The sequence below is a fragment of the Gopherus evgoodei genome, chromosome 9, assembly GCF_007399415.2.
Source record: "Gopherus evgoodei ecotype Sinaloan lineage chromosome 9, rGopEvg1_v1.p, whole genome shotgun sequence".
Taxonomy (NCBI): Eukaryota; Metazoa; Chordata; order Testudines; family Testudinidae; genus Gopherus; species Gopherus evgoodei.
Genome location: NC_044330.1, coordinates 105,472,153 through 105,496,666, shown reverse-complemented (window position 1 = coordinate 105,496,666; position 24,514 = coordinate 105,472,153). Strand labels below are relative to the sequence as shown.

Here is a 24,514-nt window from a genome sequence, read left to right as displayed (position 1 = left end):
CATGATCTTGTTTAAGTTCATTGCAGTGATAGACTGTCCTGAAGACAGTTCCCTTTTTGTTTTCCCAGATATTGATGATAGCACTTCTACTTGCCCTGGACTTCTAGACTTTACCCCCAGCCTGCTGCATGACTACACAGTTGGAAATTCACATAATGCCAACGCTTTCTTTCACTTTAGGGGATGCTTTGTGGGGAAACTCAGAGGTTAATTTTCTTGCCTGGCTGGTTCCTTCCTGTCTATTGCTTATAGGAGCAGATGATTAGGCCCTGGTCTTTAATGCACAAGTTATACTATAACTAGTAGGTGAACAGAAGTTAAGCTTTATTTTCTGATAACAATGTATTAATGCATAGCATTGCCACATAACTACCAGTGTTAGTGGGGGGGAATGTGGATGATCTGCTTTTTGAGGAATGAGGAGGATTAGTCTTTGTAAACAAGTTGTTTTACTTATTGCCAATCTTTCCTTTCCTTTCTTTTTTTTAATAGAACTATAGAGCAGACCCAGAAGAACTGTTCACAAAATTAGAACGCATTGGAAAAGGCTCATTTGGTGAAGTCTTCAAAGGAATTGATAATCGAACACAGCAAGTGGTTGCTATAAAAATCATAGACCTTGAAGAAGCAGAAGATGAAATAGAGGATATACAGCAAGAGATAACTGTCTTAAGTCAGTGTGATAGTCCTTATGTAACAAAATACTATGGATCATATTTAAAGGTAATGTATACCGTTGCTCCAAGTTCACTGGGAAAGTCTTATCCTGTCTTTTAATTGTTTTGAAAGCCGCAATTTAAGAAAACTCAAAGTTCAAGGAGCACTGTCCTGTCAACTTGAATTTTTTTGGAAAAAAGACTAATAAGTTTTCTGGCAGTGGCTCGAGCACCTTATCAGTATTATGCTGTGGATCTTTTTCAGTGCTTTTATTGAGGTTTGCTGCTGCTGCTGCTGCTGCTAATGTTTTTTGAAGGATCTTTTGGAATGTCCCAGAGCCACAGTTAAAAAAAAAAAGAAAAAAAAAAAGTGCTGGGGCTCGTGGGCTTCCCCCCACCCCCAACAACTTTGGGTTGTCTACAGGTGTCTTCCCTTTCGTTGACCTTGGCAGGCAGCACCACAACATTGAAACTTGTGGTTCTTCCCACTTCCTCTGTATCTCCCAATGAGTGATGCTCCTGCCTGTCCCCCTTCACCCTCCTCACTCCCCCAATACCTGTCTCTCTACCTGGCTGCTCTTGCTGCAGGAGTTGACTTTGAGACAGAAGATCTCTGCTATCTCACCCAGGCCAGGATTCTGGCTCCTGTGAAGGAAGCTGGGCAGAGGATCTTTCCTGCTCCTACTGTTGCACTTGGCCTCTGGGATTCTTTGCCCCATATAGGGGTCTCACGTTCCATGACCCTGTAGGGGCTCTCTCAGTTGTGTTCCTTCTGTCCCCAAGCCACTTGTTCATTTGGTCTGGTGCTCGGGAAGAAAAGATGCCCTCATAGGCGAAATTTTGATGCTCAAGAAGCTCTACAGATGCAGTAAATACTAGCCAAGGTTTTAGAAAGTGTGTGTACATGAGTAGTGCATGGGTGCTGTTTTTAGCTAGTGCGTGAGACAGGAAGTGACCATTAGCAAAACGGCAGAACTGTCTATATACAAAGTGCTGTCAAATGCACAAAATAAACAAACTAGAGGAAAGTTAGAGAAATCTCTTCTGCTTAGTTTTTAGATTTATTAAATGTTACTTAGTGACCTATAATAGGTACAAAATTTTTAACAGAAATGTGATTGTTTGTTTGTTTTTAATGTTACCAAGGTCATTTTTAAGACTGAAGCCATTGGCAGCATTCTAAAGGAGTGCTCTTTTTAGTAAAGCCAGCAGGTTAGCTCAGACTCTGTTTAGGGCATTATTGAAATTCAGATTGTTCCAAAGACAGTAACTGGTTTCTTCGAGATATTGCATTATTGTATGAGCTCTGTCTCTTTAAGAGTGTTAATATAGGAGCAGGTTACTTGGAGAACTAGTTCTTATGTAGTGTTCCGGTTATTTCTTTTGGTTTAAATTGCCAAAACATCCTAATCTAACTTACCTACTAAATGCCTATGGCTTTTAAAAATCGTGTATGCCAAGGAGCTGATGCTCGGTTTGACCCAAAGATAAAACCATGGAGGCTTTATTGTTTCCTTGGCTGTTCACTATTCCATGGGCTTGTTTCCCCCATCAGAAGTGGATACACAACGTCAGTGATGGTTGTCTTCAGCTGCCTTGTTCTTAAAGGGTGTAGTTACTGGTGTATGGCAATAAGCTTCCGAGCTTGCCTCCTCATGGCTCTATTGTCTTAGCAGCAGCAGATTCTTCCCCAACTGGCTGTGAATCCAGCCAGGAAAGCCCCCATTAGAGCAATTTTATGGGTACTGGTATAGCAATCTACCCCCAGTTCCTTATTTCCCCAAGCTTACCTATGTCTTGAGTGTCATCCAGCCGTGAATCTGCCATACTTAGTCTTCTGAGTTTTAGGCACCCAGAAGGTCAGATGTTTGCCCTGAAGAGCAAACAGATAAAGATAAGTGTGCTGGTGAAAATACTCTACTTTTGAGTCCTGTGTCAGATTTCTCCATGGTGCATAGTTTTCACAAACTCTAAACATAGAAATAATTTACTTAAAAAAAAAAAAAAAAGTTAGTTTTGTAAGCCATGAATATACATTGAGTTTGGAAAGATGTATATTTTTGTACTAATGCTATTTTTTTTAAAAAGTAGAATTAGGGAAAAAGCATACCCCAGATCTGGGAAAGCTAAATATGATTGATACTTCATGAGATTTTTTCTTTTAAATGTAAACACACCCATAACTGTTGAAGTAGCCTTGAAGGGTCTAACTCAAACTTATCCTAAACTTTGTTATTCAAGTCTTTCACATGTTAGTATCTTCCTCTTTTCACACAGTAGTATAAGGGGGGGGGGGGTCTTCCCTCAATGCTCTAGCAGTTGTAAACTTTTTGCTGGAATTAGCTTAATATTTTTATTCCAAAAATTGCTGGCAAATACAGAACTACTATTGCAGCAATATTTTCCTTTCCAGCATGAGTGCCTTCAGTTTTCCATTACTATAATGACTCAGTAAATTCTGAAGTCTTTAAAGATTAATCCTAGCATAATAGCTGCTTTTCAGACTTCCTAAATTCTCTTCAGGAAAAAATAAACTTCTCTATATTGTCTGGAGGGTTTTTTGTAGTTTGGTTAATGTCTAGCTCCTTCTTGAGAAATTTCTGTAAGAATGGGGTCAACAAAGATTTTCCTCATCCAGCTTGAATAGCATGATCAGTGGCTTCATGGTCTGACTGCTCCCTGCAGTTAGATGAGTGAATACATCTATAGATGTGTGAGAGAGACCTTAAAGGGACTCTGTCAATACAATTTTTGTTTAAAATGAACACATTTCAGAAGAAAAACTCTGATAGGACCCCTTAAATTATGTCGTGGTTTAGAAAAAAAAAAATTAAGGGTTTTGTTAGTCCCCATCTACTAATTACAGGGATCTTTTTAGTGAGAGAAAGAAAGTAACTGACTAGCCAAGGAAGCAGTGGCATAGAGTGGGCACAGTGTTGCCAAATGGATTAAACATTTTTGCTACTTTTTAGTTTTTAATAATTATAGGCATTTTTAGAAGGAAATGGAACTTTCATACTGATCTTTTTAAATTACTTGGAATCTACTACAGATTATTGTCTTCTTCCAAAAATGGCTGTTGGGCCAGAAAAACCTTAGTGAGATTGTGCTTTTCTGATGCTTTAGATAGCTATGCTGGGAAACTATGAGACATAGTAAAATGCTTGTGATTGTAAACAAAAAGGATTTTTTATTTAAAGGTCTAAACAAACCTTAAAGCAATGTAAATATGTTTTAACATCTCTTGTTGCAACAAGGGTGATATACTGGCACCATGGAAGCCAATGAGGCAAGGATTTCACCCAAAGCATTGAAATAATGTTATCACAAGAATCTGTGTTGATGAAAATTGTATTCATTTTGTATTTAGCGATCAGCAGAAATAATCCTGGAAACAGAAATTTTGTTTTGGATCTTAAACTTTATCACTGTATTCTTTTTCTTATTAAACAAAAAGATTGAATTCCCCTTACCCTCCCACTTGCTGTTTTCGTCTAAATCCAGGAAAAAAAAGACTAAATTGACCATTATTTGAGTTCCCTAATAAAGAGAATAATGCCGTAGTGTATCCAGTCTCTGACTGGTGAAGGTTCTGAATACGTGGGTGTCCTGTAGAACCATAGAAGGTAGGGTCTTTCTAGCCAATCTGCCTTTCTTCAAGTCATGCCTATGAAATAGATGGTAATCTAAACTGGTTTCTATTTTTAAATGTTTTTCCTTCCTAAAGGTGAAAACTGCTAACATTAAAAGTCCCTTGTATGTTGAGGTTTATCTATATTAAAAAGCTTGCCCCAATGAAATTGAAGTGTTTTTAAAACTTCAGTGAACACTCCTAATGTAGATTCATTTAAACTGGTTTAATTCACACTTCAACTAGTTCAGCTTAGTTTAGTAATACAAACCAAGTCTTGGTCCCTAGATGCTATTCGAAAAATGTTGCAAATGACATAAGCAAGGGCCCTCACACTTCATGGGCTAGCTGTCACTTCCATTCCTATAGAAAAAGGGGAAATGAGTCTGGGCGACTGGGATTAATGGTGAGAGAACTAACTGCAGATGAGTTCCCTTTTTCTCAGAGAACACAGAATTTACCTCTGTCCTGCAACCTTGTGTGGTTGCTTTATAAAAACCTAACTATTGAGGATTTTTTTTTTTTTTTAAATCCTTCTCGCCTCTCATCCTCCATGTACTTAGATTTTAAGGTTTTCGAAACAGGCATCTTCTCTTCTGCACTGGATCCTTTACTGTAAGTTTTTTCCGCAGCTTGGGAGGCAGAACCAGACTTGTGACTGGCAGGAAGGGAGTGGCCCAGCCTCTGACTGCTCTGCTGGTTTTATCTTGCTAGCTGCAATTTCGTTTTTCCAGACTCTTCCTACTGCAGAGCAGAAACTGAAACAAAAACAGGTGTCTGTATTTATACGATTTGACTTACTGTATTTTAAACTTTTGCTGGGCTATGTACGCTCTTTCTTTAAGCTCCTCTTATACTGAGTGAACAGGCTGCACATGGTCTACAGCCTGCATAGCAAACTGAAAGTATGGACAGATGACCACCAGGAGTATGTCTTGTCTTGTTTTGAAACTTGTCTAACTATTAGACTTTTTAGTCTTTAAAACGATGAGTACAAGATAAGAACTGCTTCCTGAGTGACTCGAGGTGAAATTGAATCCAGTTTCTAGACATTGTGACAAAGGAGCAGACCCTTAAAACAACCCAAAAATTTTGAAGTAGAAACAGTTGTCTTCATCTGAATGATTACTCATTAATTTTCCTTGAAACATGGAGAAAAACTTCTAGTTGCTATTGAGTTAACCGTAACAATTTGAAATCCTAGTTGTTTTTATTAAACTTTTAGTAGTGCTCTCATTGTCCTTTGAAAGTTTGAACTAGTCTCTATCTATGATGAGTGAGATCGTTAGTCTGTCCCTAATGTATCTAGGATGACTTAAGATCACTTTCTCAAGTACTGCATTGTCATGAAGAAGCAGAGTAAAAGTTGTGCACTTCCCTAACGACTTTCTCACTTTCTGATCCGTGAATGCTTAATTGTGCAGCCTCCCAGCTGTATTAACAAAGCTTTTACATATAATACGTTTTTAAAATTTGTAATGTAATTTAAGCCCTTTAGAGGATGGTGTAGAGTAGATTACAGAGGTTGGATTTGTCTGGGAACCAGTACTTTACCCTGGTCTCTGCAGATCTAAGCTTTCATTGTGGTGTTAAAAAAAAATAAAAAATAAAAAAAGAGAGTGTCAAGCACTTACGATTGTAGTGAGAACCTTCCAAAGTAGACAGTGTAAAGCAGTGAAGTGAAGGCTGCCTGGGAGGAAGATAGCTGAAAAATAGACAGCTGAGAGGTGTCTGTCATCTCAGTGAGGCTTTTCCTGAAGCCTGATCATTCAAATGTCAAAGTTTATAAACTATCACTTCTAATCAAAGCCTGCAAGAAAGAGGGGTAATAGTCCTATAAGAGCTACAAGTCTGCATGTAGCATCTTCTTAGCAATACAAGCAGAGACGAAGCTTGGGACAGTGCCTCCACTTATTTTCAATCTGACCCCTGTAGATATAAATCTTCTCTGGAGCTAGATGATTATAAAATATTTGTTTGATGGTGTTTCTCTTCCCCACCAACCCTGATGTTGGAAGCTAGAAATCAAATGTTTCATTCTGTAGTTCCTATCATGGCCAACACATACTCATTTTTATTCGAGACTAAGACCAGCTCTAAGTTATCTGCAGTTAGTACTGGTTTAATTTGTAGTAGTAGTATTTACACTTGTAGGAGCACCCAGAGACTCCAGTCACAGTTGAGGCCTCATTGTCCTAGTTGCATTACAAGAACATACAAGGAAGTGTCTTGCCCCACAGCATGTGCGTATGCATGTGCTTTCTATATTTATACATTTTCTTGGCCTAAAATAGCTGGAAAGAAGGATTATCGCATGCCTTGGTGAAAATTTAAACATGCTCAGGTATACTGTATAGTAGCGATTTCTTTGAGACATTATTTTAAAAACACAGCACTTATTCATTTTCGCTATTCAGTGTTTTCAGCTAACTGTAAAATCCATCCAAACATATCTGTGAGACCACAGTGTTTGCCTGAAATTTGAGTTTGTTACAAGTTTTTTCCCAACTTACAAAGTTGGTCTTTATGAATAGTGCTAAAATTAGCGAGCCCTTCCCTGCTGATCTCATAATATTGGAATAGACCTGTAAATGCTGAGGGAGGTGGTTAAATTCAGTATGTCTTAACAAAATGTACCCTGTTCAGTAACTGGACATGGTGCATTCAAAAACTGCATCTTTATTTGCTTGTTGGGTTTCCTTTAGATTTTTATCAATTTTCAGGAAATGGAGTAAGGGAAAAGCCAACATAGAGCATAGAAAGGCTTTTGAAAGTAATGATATCATAAGCTGGAACTGTATGGGGCTAGTGCTGGTAAATGAATTGCTTGAGATTTACACAGCATACTGTAATACTGTAAATTGACTTACTTTTGTTGTTTTCTTACTAATGGTAGGGTTTTTTAATCAGAATGTAATGAGTATCTTTCTTCACCATCCCAATATTTACAAGAACTGCAGCCCAAAGAATTTGCTCATGTCTTAACGCATGAGCCTTTTTTTGTGGAAGTGTAGGAAAAAATGGAATAAAATGTGTTTGCAATTGTATATTAGTAGATCTGACATCAGATTCTTGCTCTATATGAACCAGCCATCTTCTGAAACTACAGACTAAGAGCTACCTCAGCATCCACAAATGATTGTCTTAAGAACTTCTGACTTCCTGTACATGGAACTTCAGAGTGACTACTCAGTATTGTGGGATCTGACATCTCAACAGATTAAATGCCAAGAATTTCTAGGCTTTCGCCTAAATTTATTAACTGGGAGTTGAGGATGAAATGGGCCTTCAACTGGTGCTAGTGAGGTCTGCTCAGTGTCTGAGAAGCAAGTTCTCAAGAATGCACAAATGAAAGGTGCATCTTAATATTATTATATCTGACCTCTGAATGGACTTTTATCTTGAACTGTATGTAGACAACAATTATTTACTTTGGTTTAAGGTCCAGGATTAGTCTTCTCCTGTACCACATTATGTAGGACTACTTTGCATTACAGTAGTAGAGCCACTTTCAAAGTGCCAGAATGACTTCACAGTGGGAATGTCTCAGATGTGTTAGGCACCATATAAACATGTAGGAAGAGACTATCTCTTCTTCAAAGAGTTTAGGTACGTTGTTTAGCTACTGGTGTTCTGTCTGGTTGAAGGCTCTTTTCTACAGCAGAGTGCACATAAACCATGTAGCAATAGCCAAGTAATGCACAAGAAAATTGTTTCCGGTGAGCCTATTTCAAATGGCACCAATAATTCTTAGCTGCTGAGGACTAAGATATCTCATTTGTTGCCAAACCTGACCACTTACATTGGATCACAGAAGATTTAGTTTCTGATTTGCTTTATAGGTGACCAGATCCATCTGAAGTGAAAGTTTAGTCTGTGGCTTATTGGTGTACCTGCATCTGGCAGCTACATCCACTTCTTGTTGCTGTTTACAAGTGTCTCCAAGGGCATGTTCAATCTCTCAACTTCTGTGGAAGGGGTTTTTGAGAGTCGTGCACAATATAGCACTCAAAAGGGATTTTTAGTATAGTGTACCGACTGAATGTGTACAAAAACACACTGAATCTAATTTGAATGACAGTAACCATGTCAGAGTTGCAAAAATACTCAACCTTTGTAATTCCTTACAATTCAGTATGTGGTTTTTGACTCAAGTGATATATGTCAATACATTTCATTCAAGTGTGTGCTGAAAAGTGTGTGGCCTTTTTATTGTCATGTTAGTAATTTTTGGTGCAAAAACCTAGAACTGAAAAGAAGTGGATATTTTAGCTTAATTCTGGTGGTGCTGAAAAAGATTTTTAAAAGTATTTACTGTTTTAATAAACCACATTTTTTCAACTAATAGCACCGTAGATATAAAATATGAAAAGTTATTATTGTGCTCTAGAAATTAGAAATCAAATTAATTGTCTTTGGTAGCCTGAGCATTCTTGGAGGAAATGCTGCTGTCTGTTAGTGTCTCTTATATATATATTATATATATAATATATAATGAAGAAGAACTTTATAGTTACTGGACTGTTGCATTTGGGAAGGGGTCTGTTATTTAGGTATACTGTGTTAATAGTACAATAATTCTTTACAACGTTCAAACCATTTTATGTGCCTAGTCTCTCACCATATTTCTTTATTTATAGGGCACAAAGTTATGGATAATAATGGAATACTTGGGTGGAGGATCAGCTTTAGATCTTGTAAGTATAATTTAGTGCAGCTTGTTGGCTTCTTAAAGTAGCACTTAAACTATTTTTCTTATTAAGCAGAGGAACATAATAATACTTGAAAAGTGTAGTCCCTGTTGGAAAAAGTAATCTGTCATCTCAGTTCCAGAGCGATGTTCTAGTGAAGAAAAATGTGTCTTTAACTAAAGATTATTTAGATATTGGCTGTTCGTGCTCATCTTCGGGTTCATATCCACTCTTGTTCTTTATGCCAGCAGTCAGGTTTTATGTTTATTCCGTTGTGCATTTGTATATCTTCTTCTGAAGTTTGGACTCTGGAGGTAGTTAATGTTGTTTTAGTCCTGCTGTATGACTTTCCTAAAAGTGTGAATATGTGCACTGGTTTGCTAAACAACTTTTCCTACTCAATGAGTTTGCATTAAGGTTTGTTATTTCACTGCTGAGAAATGGCATAAAGTTTCCTTAACTTACCATATCTTTTTTTTTTTTAAATTGGTTTTATTAGGAAAAAATTTATCCTTGCTTCCTTTTTTTCAAAGCGGAATATTTATTACACTTCAGTACATAAAATGTTTCTTTTGGAGTGGGTTTTGGGAAAGTTATGTGCACACAGAGTACAGTTAATATTAAATGGTAAAACTGAGTTGGGTTTTCTATTTTCAACAGTTTAAATTTAAACATACAAAGTGCCTTTTTCTTAAAATAGATGTAGCATTCATGAAAGAAGCAGCTTAGGAGGTGCTAGAAGAGCCCAACCCTCTGTGTGGTAATGTGTGGTTTCCCCAGTAGTGCCATAGCTCAACTGCAAACTTGAGAAGACCTGCCCTTTCCTGTAAGATAATAGAGCCACAGTGCTTCTGCTTCTTAGGTTCTGGAATTTGAGGACCAGTTCTGTAGTCCAATAGATTTTTTTTTTCATATGTTCATTATGAAGTGTGTGTGTGTGTGTGCTTAACTTTTTTACAAGTTGTCTCTATGTCTTTATTTAAACTTGTTTATGGAATTCTGAGGTAATAGCTCTACTAGAACAAAAAACATAGTGAAAGTGTCCGTGAACAATTGTCAGGAGCTCTAGAACTAAGCTCTTTATTAACTCAAAAAAACAAAAAGAACCCCCACTTTTTAGCCATTGTGGTGGTTTGAGAAATCTTTCAAAAAAGTGATCCAGTTGTAAATGGATGCATTGTTTGTGGAATCTGCAGAAATCATGAAACAGCCCTCACTTTCCCAACTGGCAAAATCTCCACTTACTCTCTACAACCTTTTCTACAATATGGTGATGTAAAAAAATCTGCAATAAATTAAACATTGGGACAATGAAATTAATGGAATTGATATCAAAATAAATAATGCAAAGAGTACTATTTGTATTAGCTTTTCATGGTTAAGTGAATTTTAAAAGATAAAACCTCAGTTTCTTTGATGGGGGTGCAGAATTTCTAGTTTATAAGTGCTGCAGAAACCAGGAACTTTTGCAGTTAACTCCAGTTTTCAATGTAGTACATGGCTGGGTGGGGAGAGTCTTGTATACTGTTTACCCTTTTACCATTGAAACATTCCTTAAGTTATATAGCAGTATTACTGTGAACATTACTAAAACGGCCAGGATCCACTCCTGCAATAGCTGTGACCCTGTATTTTTAATCCACACATATAGTGAATCTTTTCATTTTGTGCATTCTGTTAAAGAAACTTTTTATAGCAAAAAAGTTGATGTTTCAAACATACTGTAACTACATGACAAGGCAGGGATTAAGGATAAGATAGAGAGTATTGTTTTAATTGTAATGTTTCCCTCTAAAGCTACGGGCTGGTCCATTTGATGAATTCCAGATTGCTACTATGCTAAAGGAGATCTTGAAAGGTCTAGACTACCTACACTCGGAGAAGAAAATTCACAGGGATATAAAAGGTGCATAAAACTGTAAATATTAACTTAATTTCTTTGAAAGTAATAGCAGCAGTGTGATAAACTACATTTTACTTCACCTCTTTTCCCTTCCCTCTACCCTCCAGCTGCCAATGTCTTGTTGTCAGAGCAAGGAGATGTTAAACTTGCTGATTTTGGAGTTGCTGGGCAGCTGACGGATACACAAATTAAGAGGAATACCTTTGTGGGCACACCATTTTGGATGGCCCCTGAAGTTATACAGCAGTCAGCTTATGACTCAAAAGTAAGTATTACTATAGAAGTAGTTCTCTTATCGCTGCAGCTTCAGAAGAAATTAGCTTGACTTCTCCTTTTTGGCTAGATCAGTCTGGGTAAAGTACACTTGAAGCTACAGAGAATTTTGAATTGTATGTACGTTACAAATAGTTTATTCATTTTGTATTTTACTATAGAACTGTAATAATCATGTGACTGGTTTTTTCATTTTATTTCCACACCATAATGACAAGTAGATGTTCGTGTAAGCCGGGGTGGGCGAACTTTTTGGCCTGAGGGCCACATCTGAGTATGGAAATTGTATGGTGGGCCATGAATGCTCACAAAATTGGAGGTTGGGATGTGGGAGAGGGTGTGGGCTCTGGAGTGGGTCCAGAAATGAGGAGTTCAGGGTGCAGGAGGGGGCTGCAGGTTGGGGTGTGTGGGAAGGGTGGGGGCTCCAGATGGGGGTGTGGGCTCTGAGGTGGGGCTGGGAATGAGGGGTTGGGGGGTGCAGGAGGGGGCTCTGGGCTGGGACTGAGGGGTTCAGAAGGTGGGAGGGGAGATCAGGGCTGAAAGCTGGCGCATGGGAGGGAGTCAGGAGTGTGGGCTCCAGGCAGCACTTATCCCAAGTAGCTCCCAGAAGCAGTGGCATGTCCCCCTTCTGGCTCCTACGCGGAGGCACGGCCAGGCAGCTTTGCACGCTGCCCTGTGCACAGGCGTTGTCCCTGCAGTTTCCAGCCAATGGGAGCTGCAGCGGTGACACTTGGGTTGGGGGCAACGTGTGAAGCCCCCTGGCTGCCCCTACGCATAAGGGCCGGAGCAGGGACATGCCTCTGTTTCCAAGAGCCATGCAGAGCCACGGCATATGAGGAGTGGGGCAGGCCCCGGACCCTGCTCCCCAGTGGGAGCTTGAGGGCCAGATTAAAATGTCTGAAGGGCTGGATGTAGCCCCTGGCCTGTAGTTGCCCACCCTCGTGTATGCATTGAATTCACGTTTGTTGTAGCTTGAGTGATAGATGTACGAGGGTATGGAAAATTTGCCATTGAATAACTTTTATATAAAATTGTCAGAGAAAGCACATGGAAACTCTGTATACTGCATAAATGAAGACAGCACGGTCCTACCTCTGCAAAAGTGTGAGTTCTGTAGGGCTCATGAAAAGCCCAAGTGAATTGGAAATTGTCATTTTTAGATTAATTTCTTTGGAGCAAATCCCCCCAGGATACTGTCAAGGTGGCAGATTGTTTTTGTTTCCATTCCATGTTCTATTATTGCTATTGCAATCAAAAGGGAAACTTTCAAAAATTAAAAAATGACCAGTGGGAACCTGCTTTTCAAAAGGAGCAGAGTGAAAAACGGTGACTGAGAACTTACTGCTCCGTTAGCTTCTAAAGTTATTGCAGGAATTTCCAGAGTGCAAGTCTATATCGATGTGTATGATAAGATGACCTCATAGAGCTCTTCTGTCTCTGTTATCTATGGTTCAGTGGTCTATATCGCTGTGCCTGGGAAGTAATATGTAAGCAGAAACCTGAAGTATTTTTATAAACATTTTTTAATGTAAAGTTTTTTAAAAGGTCTCCTTAGGACAGTGGTTTTCGACCTTTTTTCATTTGCAGAGCCCTAAAAAAATGTGAATGGGGGTGCAGGACTCCTTTGGAAATCTTAGACATAGTCTGCGAACCCCTAGGTGTCACTGTTCTATGTTAATGACAACCTTTCACAAACCCCTTAGACATAGTCTGCGGACTCCCAGGGGTCTGCAAGCCATAGGTTGAAAACCACTGCCTTAGGACATATGATGCCAAAGGTTTTAGTATAGTGACTGCATATGAAAAAGAAAGTAACTTCAATCGCAGTAGGGCAGTTGCTCCTAACTACGTTGATATAGTTGTGATCCCATTGCCTTTCATGTAGCTGTTGGCAGTGGGATCATGCTTATTAGCACGGGGGAAGTTTAATTCTCACATGTCAGCAGTTGGTCTGAGGTGTGACAGCAGGTGCTGGAAATGAGCTTGGGTGATAACAGAGCCAAGAGGAGTGGTAAGAATACCCCTACCTCTGCTCACAGTGACAACTGGCAGTTGGGGTGGGGGAGTGCACTCAGCCAGCAGGACCTATTTTGGGTGATGGTGTCCATGGATGGAAGTAGAGAAGTATACTTTGGTATAGCCCATGATGATATAGCTAGTGCCAACCGACCGCTGGTATTGCAATCCCTGCTGTGTTGAGACACAGGCTTTTAAAAAAAAAAATACAAAGAGTGAGAAATCTGAAAACCTCTGAAATATTAACATTAATATATGAAGATTCTTCTTATGGATTCTGCTAGTTTCCCTGAGATATGAAGATACAAATTCACTTTTAATGGGAGTCTACCAAAAACTCCTAGGAATTATGGATAGTTATACTGAGTACATCTGCATTCTGATGGAGACTCTTTCCAAAGACATTGAGACTTAATAGAAATACATCTGGACAAGAGTGGCAAGGAGGATGGTTTTGGTTTTCTTTGTCTCCTTAACTTCTCCTGTTTGACTGACAAGAGGCATAAATATTGAATTGCATTGAATCGAGAATGTAAGAGAAGGGTCGTGGACTACAATTCTTTTCCTAGGAAAATTTCAAGACTTCCATCAGAGGGTTTCATTTTGGTTACCAGACTAATGCTTTGGCTGCTAGATTGAATTAACCCCTCAAAATGACAGATGATATAATGAAATAAATCTGCTCTCCTTAGTAGATTATTTTACAGTTCTCGCTTCTCAAAATTACCGCAGGACCCCTTGTTGATTATCTGTTGTTGAAATGTCACACACATATATTTATATATTTAAAGGGAGGCTATAGAGAGACAGAAAATATGTAACCCTGTTATAGTAAATGGGATGGCTGGAGTTATAACTTCTCTGCTGAATGTGTGCAGTTGCACTACTCCTGTGTTTGTCGATTTGCTATCTGGGATGGGCACAGCCTGTACATACACAATGAGCAAAAGCAGCTAAGCCTGTTTAAAAGCTACTCTCCCCCCATGGCATGTTGGTGGTGTCTTCTTTTGTTTGTTTGTTTCAGTCCTCCTTTCCATCTCTCCCATGATTCCATATCCTCTTTATCTCACTCTTAGCACAAGTAATGTATGGCCTTGGCTTTCCAGGATAATCTGCCATGCATCCTCTTTCTTTAGTTTCTTCAAGTGTGATTATTTTAGTGAAAGACACTTTATAGCTTTGCAGGTGACTCTGCTTACACTTCACCCAGAAGATGATTGTTGTGATATGGTCTTATAACTTGTAATAAACACTGTAACTCCTCTTCTTTTTTTAAAAGGCTTTGTTACCTTAGAAATAACATGTTGACTTTTTGTATTTGAAACACTAGAACACTTGAGAATTCCCTAATTATCAAGTAATCAGAATATCCCTTTTATATTATACTTGGAGGCTTAATATGTAAAACATGCTAAATATTGTTGATCAGTGCAGGAGCCTGTTATGGGGCAGGACTCACCCCTGCAGCGCCTCCTACTGGTCGTCCAGGGAATTAATGTTTCCAGCCTCTGGAGCGCCCTCTGTAGGCCAGTGTCCTGCTTGCCGCTGAGCCTGAGTCCTTCCTGGATCCCGGTGCACCTCTTAGGCCAAGGGTCTGCCCCCTGGCAGTACCCCCACAAATCTGGGTCTCCCCTCCCTGGGGAGCCCCCAACCCCTTATCCCCACCTCTCCTCAGACTATGGCTACTGCCCAGTCTTGATCTAGCCCCTGTTCACTGGGGCAGACTGCAGTGTAAATGCCACTCATCGCTGGCAAAGGGGGTTTGGACCTGCTGCCTCTGCCTATGCTTGGGCTGCGCCTCTGCAGCCCTAGTACCCTTCTGGGCCTTTAACAAAGCCTGGAGCCTGGAGAGTTTCCAGGCTTTCTTCAAAAGCTAATGTTAAGAATACAAAGTTATCCTTCTTAAAACTAAACAATTTTTAAATGAAAGGTTCTCAGAAATACTATTTTCCTTCAAAAGCACACACAGAATGTGTCTAAGTGTCTGTCTCTGGTGCTCGGAGATGTGTCGTTTGCACTGTGGAAGGGAGAATGATGCTGAGTAACTTCTTTCAAAAGCACCTAAATCGACTTAAGCTCCTCAATCAATTAGGATTTTTTGGAAACTTTACCACTTTCAGCATAAATTTCCTGACCCTTGTTTTTTTTTATATGCATCACCTTTATGCTGTGTTAACTGTGTAAAATATGTGTACAGTAAACATGTTTAAAATGATGTAGGTAATTATTGCGCTGTCAGGAGCTCTGTTTGGCTCTAGTATAGAATTCAAATAACCTGGGGCTTTGGCTTTGGCTTTGCAGTCAGTGAGAACAAAACTCTTTATTTCATTCCCCCAGGCTGATGTTTGGTCTTTGGGAATCACTGCTATTGAACTAGCCAAAGGAGAGCCACCCAACTCCGACATGCATCCCATGAGAGTTCTATTTCTTATTCCAAAAAACAATCCTCCAACTCTACTAGGGGAATTCAGCAAACCTTTTAAAGAATTTATTGATGCGTGTCTGAATAAGGACCCAACATTTGTGAGTATATTTCTCATCTGTGTCTGTCTTAATGCTTGCAAAGATCTTTGTCTGTGAAATATACTAGATAGGTGATGGGTGTAACGTGAAAGTCTGTGACTTTGTATGCTTCTCTGTTGCAAGAGGGAGTGGAGTACCTTGTCCCTACTTAAACTTTACTCCTCCTTCCCATCTAAAGGTGTCAAAGTGACTAAAGAGAAGTGATGATGGGCTCCAGAGACAGCTTCCTAAAGCACAGAAAGAAACAGTATCATGCGTTATCTGTGGAGAGGAGGAAGCACAGGTCAACCTTGAATGATACCCCAACAAGACTTACACTTAAATATAATATTTAAGTGTGTTACAAACCTCACTGAATTGGAGAAGTATCATCAGTCAGCTTTGTCTAGGTGTCTGTTATCTAATACAGAAATCACTAATTGATCAATTCTGTAGCTGCTGTATGGGGTGATCATATTCTTAGAGGATTATAAATGTAGGTTGTGTTGGCTTCTTAAAAGCTCCTGTTACTGTATGGATGTTCAATTCTGGACTGGACCAAGGAAGAGATGGTTTTTAAATAGCATTTAAAATCACAGCAACTTTATGTAGGATAAACATAAATATCTTTGTGGTTTTTTTATAGCGCCCGACTGCAAAGGAACTCCTGAAACACAAATTCATTCTGAAAAATGCCAAGAAGACTTCTTATCTGACAGAACTTATTGACAGGTTTAAGAGATGGAAGGCGGAAGGGCACAGTAGTGATGAATCGGATTCGGATGGTTCTGATTCGTAAGTGTGTTTTAATATGGCTTTTCTGAACATTACTATTGCAGTAGCGTTTCATTTGTGTTTTGAGTTATCGCTCACTGCTCTTGTTGTGCTATGCTGTAATCATTCTCTTGCTCATGCATTCGCAGTAGCCTTGCATGGAACTCTGCTCTCCAACTAGAGCTTATAATGTGATGTGTTTGTGTACTAGCCTTCCACTCTCTGTGGACGTAAATTCCAGTTCTGCTTCTGTGACAAGCATGTCTTGTCTTAGGCTTGCCCTGTGTACACTTTGCCCTTGCTCCTAAGTACCAAACAGTTTGGTACAAGTAGCAGTTTCTGCTCAGGAGAGCCCCCAGCGTTAAATTAATAGCTGTTGTGGGCCAGGATTGCGGTATGTCTGGAAACCTGCCCAGCCCTCACCTGTCCAGTGTCTGTAAGTCTTCCATTTCCTGGACATCAAATCATTGTCTCATGTAACTTTAACCACATTTATTGGGCCACATAAGGTAATGTCCCTTGCCCCAAAGAGCTTGCAGTTTGAGTTGTGGCACGAGTGAGGAAAACATGTTAGGGAGAGATGAGTTAGAACTATAAGATCTTGTAAAGTTCACTCAATTTATTTAACAATAAAGGTTCAATAGACATGAATTTTTAAGGCAGATGAAATTAACCATGCAGTTTCATTTGCATGCGCGTTACCTGTGCTAGTAAAGTTTGTGTTTTTGACCACTATCATTGTAGAACATAAGAACATAAAAACGGCCGTACCGGGTCAGACCAAAGGTTCATCTAGCCCAGTATCTGTCTGCCGACAGTGGCCAATCCCAGGTGCCCCAGAGGGAGTGAAGCTAACAGGCAATGATCAAGTGAGCTCTCTCCTGCCATCCATCTCCATCCTCTGGTGAACAGAGGTTAGGGGCACCATTCTTTACCCTTCCTGGCTAATAGCCATTTATGGACTTAGCCACCATGAATCTATCCCGTTCCCTTTTAAACATTGTTATAGTCCCAGCCTTCACAACCTCCTCAGGTAAGGAGTTCCACAAGTTGACTGTGCGCTGTGTGAAGAAGAACTTCCTTTTATTTGTTTTAAACCTGCTACCTGTTAATTTCATTTGGTGACCCCTAGTTCTTGTATTATGGGAATAAGTGAATAACTTTTCCTTGTCCACTTTCTCCACATCAGTCATCATTTTATATGCCTCTATCATATCCCCCCTTAGTCTCCTCTTTTCCAAGCTGAAGAGGCCTAGCCTCTTTAATCTTTCCTCATATGGGACCCTCTCCAAACCCCTAATCATTTTAGTTGCCCTTTTCTGAACCTTTTCTAGTGCTAGAATATCTTTTTTGAGGTGAGGAGGCAGCATCTGTACACAGTATTCAAGATGTGGGTGTACCATGGATTTATATAAGGGCAATAATATATTCTCAGTCTTATTCTCTATCCCCTTTTTAATGATTCCTAGCATACTGTTTGCTTTTTTGACCGCCTCTGCGCACTGCGTGGACATCTTCAGAGAACTATCCACGATGACGCCAAGATCTTTTTCCTGACTTGTTGTAGCTAAATGAGCCCCCATCATATTGTATGTATAGTTGGGGTTATTTTTTCCAATATGCATTACTTTACATTTATCCACCTTAAATTTCATTTGCCATTTTGTTGCCCAATCACTTAGTTTTGTGAGATCTTTTTGAAGTTCTTCACAATCTGCTTTGGTCTTAACTATCTTGAGTAGTTTAGTATCATCTGCAAACTTTGCCATCTCACTGTTTACCCCTCTCTCCAGATCATTTATGAATAAATTGAATAGGATTGGTCCTAGGACTGACCCCTGGGGAACAACACTAGTTACCCCTCTCCATTCTGAGAATCTACCATTAATTCCTACCCTTTGTTCCCTGTCTTTTAACCAGTTCTCAATCCATGAAAGGACCTTCCCTTTTATCCCATGACAGCTTAATTTACGTAAGAACCTTTGGTGAGGGACCTTGTCAAAGGCTTTCTGGAAATCTAAGTACACCATGTCCACTGGATCCCCCTTGTCCACATGTTTGTTGACCCCTTCAAAGAACTCTAATAGATTAGTAAGACATGATTTCCCTTTACAGAAACCATGTTGACTATTGCTCAACAGTTTGTTTTTCTATGTATCTGACAATTTTATTCTTAACTATTGTTTCGACTAATTTGCCCGGTACTGACGTTAGACTTACCGGTCTGTAATTGCCAGGATCACCTCTAGAGCCCTTTTTAAATATTGGCGTTACATTAGCTAACTTCCAGTCATTGGGTACCGAAGCCGATTTAAAGGACAGGTTACAAACCTTAGTTAATAATTCCGCAACTTCACGTTTGAGTTCTTTCAGAACTCTTGGGTGAATGCCATCTGGTCCCAGTGACTTGTTAATGTGGAGTTTATCAATTAATTCCATAACCTCCTCTAGTGACACTTCAATCTGTGACAGTTCCTCAGATTTGTCACCTACAAAAGCCAACTCAGGTTCGGGAATCTCCCTAATATCCTCAGCCGTGAAGACTGAAGCAAAGAATCCATTTAGTTTCTCCGCAATGACTTTATCGTCTTTAAGCGCTCCTTTTGTATTTTGATTGTCAAGGGGCCCCACTGGTTGTTTAGCAGACTTCCTGCTTCTGATGTACGTAAAAACATTTTGTTATTACCTTTGGAGTTTTTGGCTAGCCGTTCTTCAAACTCCTCTTTGGCTTTTCTTATTACACTCTTGCACTTAAGCTGGCAGTGTTTGTGCTCCTTTCTAGTTGCCTCACTAGGATTTGACTTCCACTTTTTAAAGGAAGTCTTTTTAGCTCTCACTGCTTCTTTTACATGGTTGTTAAGCCACGGTGGCTCTTTTTTAGTCGTTTTACGGTGTTTCTTAATTTGGGGTACACATTGAAGTTGGGCCTCTATTAAGGTGTCTTTTAAAAAGGGCCCGTGCAACTTGCAGGGATTTCACTTTAGTCACTGTACCTTTTAACTTTTGTTTAACTAACCCCCTCATTTTTGTATAGTTCCCTCTTTAGAATGTATCCTTGTGATTTTCTTTAGGGAGTCCAGCAACAAGGAGAACAATTCTCATCCTGAATGGAGTTTTACTACAGTTCGAAAGAAGCCAGATGCAAAGAAACTGCAGAATGGAACAGTATGTACAATCCAAAGAACTTTTTATACTTAGTGCTGATTGGAAGCTGTTGTAAGGAGTGTGATCTTTAGTAACTCATAGCCAGTTAAACTCAAAATAGTTTGTTGACTTTTGGCTTCAATTCTTATATTTTTATTTTTCATAAAATAGCAAAAAAAAATCTACCATTAAACCACAAAAACTAATTAATGGTGAAGTCCAGTGTCCATGGCAGCTTAGTGATAGTGCGTTCATGGCACAATGTCTGTCTGTAGATATCTTAAGTTTAAAGAATTACATAGAATTAATCTGACAGAGATATGAACCATAATATAAGGTGGCATTGCTTCAGAAATATCATCAAGCGTTTATTTCCAAACCGCACTAGATTTGTTGAGGTAAAGTATATGTCTTTGTGATGTGTTGCAAAGGTTCTGTTAAATATCAAGTCTTTTAAAATGATGATGCAAGCATAAATATGATTGCGTTTATATATACATGTGTAATATATATTATGTTACATATATATGTTTGCTAACCTTTAGGATCAAGACCTTGTGAAAACTCTGAGTTGTTTAACTATGATAATCACACCTGTGTTTGCTGAGGTAAGTCGTTAATTCAAAGATCTCTCTGAAATTTCCACAAGCATTTTATAAATCTTTAAGATGTTTAATCTGTGTTGGTCTTTCAGCTTAAACAGCAGGACATAAATAATGCTAGCAGGAAGAAAGCAATTGATGAACTTGAGAAGAGCATCACTATGGCAGAATCTACATGTCCAGGGATCACAGATAAGATGGTGAAGAAACTTATGGAGAAATTTCAGAAGTAAGTTGGTTTTTGTGGGGTACGAGAGGGTGTGTGTGGGTTAAAAATATGTATATTGTACATAAACCATGTTAAAAATGCTCTCAGATGAGGAAATGCCAGTGTTACAGTTACCCAAGCAGTCTTAATTCTGCCTCGTTATGCATCCATCCTATGAGCTGTGGAAATAATCTTATGCCATCATGTAGTTAGACTTTATCATATGCATGTGGGTAAGAGGGTACCTGACTTGGTTTTCCTTCCACCTCCCCAAGTCCTCTGCCCCAGGAGCTGGAGAAAGTTCTTCCCCCTGTGGTGCCCCCTGAGGGAGGATTTGGCCATTGATGTTGTTTGCTGCATGTGGAGGCTAGTTGGGGAGGCCCCAGCCAGTTTGGTTCACTCCCCTAAGCACCCTATTGTAGCTGGTTGCAATACAGAGGCAATAGTGTCTATCTTTAGAATGTTTGTGATCAGTTGTTTTTTGGTCAAGCTACATAAAATCTTCCAGGAGGATGCAAGTGATAGACAAGAACTCATGATTTTCAACAGTTTTTATCAGAGGAGTAGCTATGTTAGTCTGGAACTGTAAAAGCAGAAAAGAGTCCTGTGGCACTTTATAGACTAACAGACGTATTGGAGCATGAGCTCTCGTGGATGAGTACCCACTTCGTCAGATGCACCCACGAAAGCTCATGCTCCAATATGTCTGTTAGTCTATAAGGTGCCACAGGACTCTTTTTTCTGCTTTTAACAGTTTTTATGTTAGCAAAACATGTACAGAATTTCAAGAAAAGACACGTCTGTAGCCTGAGGGCTTTGTGAAGGTGCTGTGTCCCCACTGATTTCTGTGTAACCCAATACAGTATAAGACAGTAGCATCTGTATGTTGAAACATTATTGCTATTTTAACAGTCTGAGAGTAATCCAAACACATTTATGATCACTTACAGCACATTGTTTAAGGTGGAATCATAGAAGTTGGGTCAAGTGTGTTTTCTTATCCAGTTTCATATCATTTGTTAGACATACTGCATTATATGTAATCCCTAGACTGCAGTAAAAATGTACTGTTTATTCCCTTTATCTGCCACCTTTACATGCTGAGCACCTCTCTATGCAAGCAATCTCATTGAGATCAATGGAGAGAGTCTTCTCAACATGAGCAACAGTGGCAGAATAAAGGGAGAATCTATCTGAGAACTTCATTTCTTTCTAGAAAACATTTTAGCTATTGTAGTTACAAGTAGTGTTACTTGTAACTACTGTACATGAAAAATTAATGGTAAAAACAATTATTCTTTATTTACCCTGCAGTTTTAATGTAGACAGTTCCTGTAGTTCCTTGTTGAAGAGACATTTATAAACCTAAACAGGGGAGCAGATAAACCCTTGACTAATTAAAAAAAAAAAAAAAATTCATTGCATGTTATTTCAAGGGTCTTCTGTCAGAAACATTGCCCCTTGGTTTTTTTTCATATCTGTGTAGGCAGTCCAGTTAAGAGCTAACATATGTGAGATAAGATTAATGCACTTACTTGTTTAGTAGATTTATACACTGAAGTGTGTGGTTTATTCATGAGCTGTGTACCAAGTTGGAATAAAGTGAATACAGTTCTTGTTTGTGTATTTTTATGTATAGGTTTTCTGTTAATGACTCATCCTAAGAAACTTCTCGTAAATGACTGCTATGGACCCAGTGAAACCCACCAAAACTACTTCAAGCTTGGCAGCGCTTAGCTCATGAGCTCCTTGTGCCTTTTGGATCTTTGCAACGTATTGATGATGAGGACGATGATGATGATCAAGGATTTGGAAGAACGTACTTAACTCTTTTGTGATGGTGTACATGGTTTTATATTTTCAGGAAATTATTTTGTAAAGAACAACTTTTAATATTGTAGTTTCATCTGTTTAATTAGATAAATGGTGAGGTGCAGTTTTGCTTTTAGGTGTGGCCATTACTTTAGTTAACAGGAAGTGCAAGTACGGTGTGTTTAGATGCTCTTTTGTTACTGTACATTGATGGGAACGTGCAGGTCTTTTGTTTTCTTAAGTTAACTTTTGTAAATTACTAACAAGCTTCAGAAATCGCTTTTTTTCACAAACATATTCACAACATGTAACCTAGTGGGTAGGGTGTTGCTGTAGCACCTGCTTCGATCACCGTAGTTTTATCATACCCTGAAACTAAACCTGCAACAATATCTATTATACTTCTAAATTGGTACAGTATTTTAGGCAGCTCTATGATTATACACATTTGAGAGCAATATGTCCGTAGTTTGCAGGTGATATGTAGCAGCAGGTATGTCCTGATGTACAGTAGATGTATTACCCTTTAGAACAGATTTAGAAGTAGTAATTAAATCTTATTCATCATGGTAGGAAATTTAAAGCAATACAGATGTGGCGGGGGGGGGGGGGAGGGCCTTTGGCAATAATGGACAGAAATTGAAGTCCAATTTAATTTAAATTTATTTCTTTTGAGTATAAAAACAGCACATTGTATGCTTGGGTGGGAGGTAGCCAGAGAGAAGTCGGGTGTCATGTGATAAATACCTCACAAGCAGGTATCCATATAACACCAGCGTTTTGTGTGGTGGTGGTGGTGGTGTTTTCCTGTAAAATATTTATACACTTCTGTTCTTAAAGTACATTAAATGCAGTACAGCAACATCACTTGTTTATAATTTTCTGAAAGTGTATTTTAAATATGTATTTACCAGTTAATATGCAAATAATTGAGTTATAGATATTCTTTCACACAAAGGTAGTACTGTGCAGTACAGAATGATTTTTTTTCATAAAGTAGGTAAGACTATAAAATTGCTTTCAGTTATATATTTATGGTACTGCTAGATGGGTAATATCCTTTTTTCTTTTCAACCCAGTATGTATATTATGCTGAAGTTTTGAACTGGGATTGTATTTCAGTACTTAGCTGTGGAACTGTTGGTGTAAATTTATTTTTGATAAAGGCTGGATGTGTTTATTTTATGGTTCCTGCACATTTTGTTTTTGCACAAAAATCATTTTAAAGAATTCTGAAATATATCTGCCAAATATCGAAAAAGTAACGGTGTGCAAACAAATACTGCATTTTTAGTCAAAAGTTGCCATGACATCGTTTTTATATAAAGGACACTCGTGAGAGATGGTGGTTAGACATGCCAAGGACAATTATTTTCAATGGTGCCTACACTGTAAAAATTACTTTTAACTCCTTGTTTTAATTTTAAAGAAATGTTTCTGTTTAAAACTTTCATCTGCTATATAACTGAAACTCAATTAGAATTTATATCTGAGAAAAAAGTCTGGAAATAGTTTTGAAAACAATAATGTTATGGATTAAATAAATATTTTTATAAGTGTAAAAGCAGCAAAAGTTGTATATACAGTTGATCTGAGGCTTTACAAAATAACTGCATCACAGATACAAATTGTAGTGCTCCTCTAGCTTATGTAGTTGTTAGTCCTGTAAATCTGTTTATAGATGTAGCTTATTTCAATGTTTTGGGGTTTAAAATGGTTTAAAAATAAATATTTAAGTTCTGTAAACTTTCATGACCCTGCTTTGTTGTGCATTTTATTTTGGATTTAGTTAAATGTGCAAAATATTGTTTTACGGTTTTAAATGTTTCTATTTAAACAAAAGTGCTCCTTGCAAAGAGTTGCATGTTAAGTTAGAAAATGGTGTTTTTCCCGTGCTGTCCTTGTCCAGAGAACACCTGTTGGAATTTAGACAGCGTGGAATGCTAGGCCTGTGGAGCAACTCGAATATTCAGTTTGATCTCATTCTTAAAGCATAATCTCTCAATGCGTGTGCATGCAGACCTCTATATGGTACCATTGACAGAGTTGTAGACATTTCAGAACGTCCAAATTTCACTGTGAACTCATATTGTAGATTCAAGGCACAGAAAGCATGGTGCCACAGTGAACTTTGATTTGGTACTTGTCTTATCACCAAAAATCTCACTAAACTACTACATACTCATTTCTCAGAATTCAAAACCTCATATTTTTAATTCCATTGTCACTTTCCCTCCAGATGTTCTTTTATTTGGGCTGTGGGGAGTGCTACTGAGAGGCGATCCTTTCTGAATTTAGTAAC

At 38.7% G+C, this 24,514-nt stretch overlaps 1 protein-coding gene across 2 annotated transcripts in view; it reads left to right on the top strand.

The window, feature by feature from the left end:
* The window catches only part of STK26 (serine/threonine kinase 26), a 59,686-nt gene extending 35,719 nt beyond the window's left edge, over positions 1-23,967 (top strand). Inside the window, exons 2-11 of one of the 2 annotated variants that reach the window (XM_030576598.1) lie at positions 493-723; positions 8,928-8,984; positions 10,776-10,884; positions 10,989-11,146; positions 15,508-15,693; positions 16,319-16,467; positions 19,518-19,611; positions 20,136-20,198; positions 20,285-20,421; positions 22,040-23,967. In XM_030576598.1, the coding sequence (XP_030432458.1) occupies positions 493-723; positions 8,928-8,984; positions 10,776-10,884; positions 10,989-11,146; positions 15,508-15,693; positions 16,319-16,467; positions 19,518-19,611; positions 20,136-20,198; positions 20,285-20,421; positions 22,040-22,064 (1,209 nt within the window). In that variant the 3' untranslated portion in view covers positions 22,065-23,967. Of the gene's footprint in view, positions 1-492; positions 724-8,927; positions 8,985-10,775; positions 10,885-10,988; positions 11,147-15,507; positions 15,694-16,318; positions 16,468-19,517; positions 19,612-20,135; positions 20,199-20,284; positions 20,426-22,039 lie in introns of those variants that run through there. The other variant, XM_030576599.1, reaches the window with a different exon arrangement.
* The last annotated feature ends 547 nt before the right edge of the window (positions 23,968-24,514 follow it).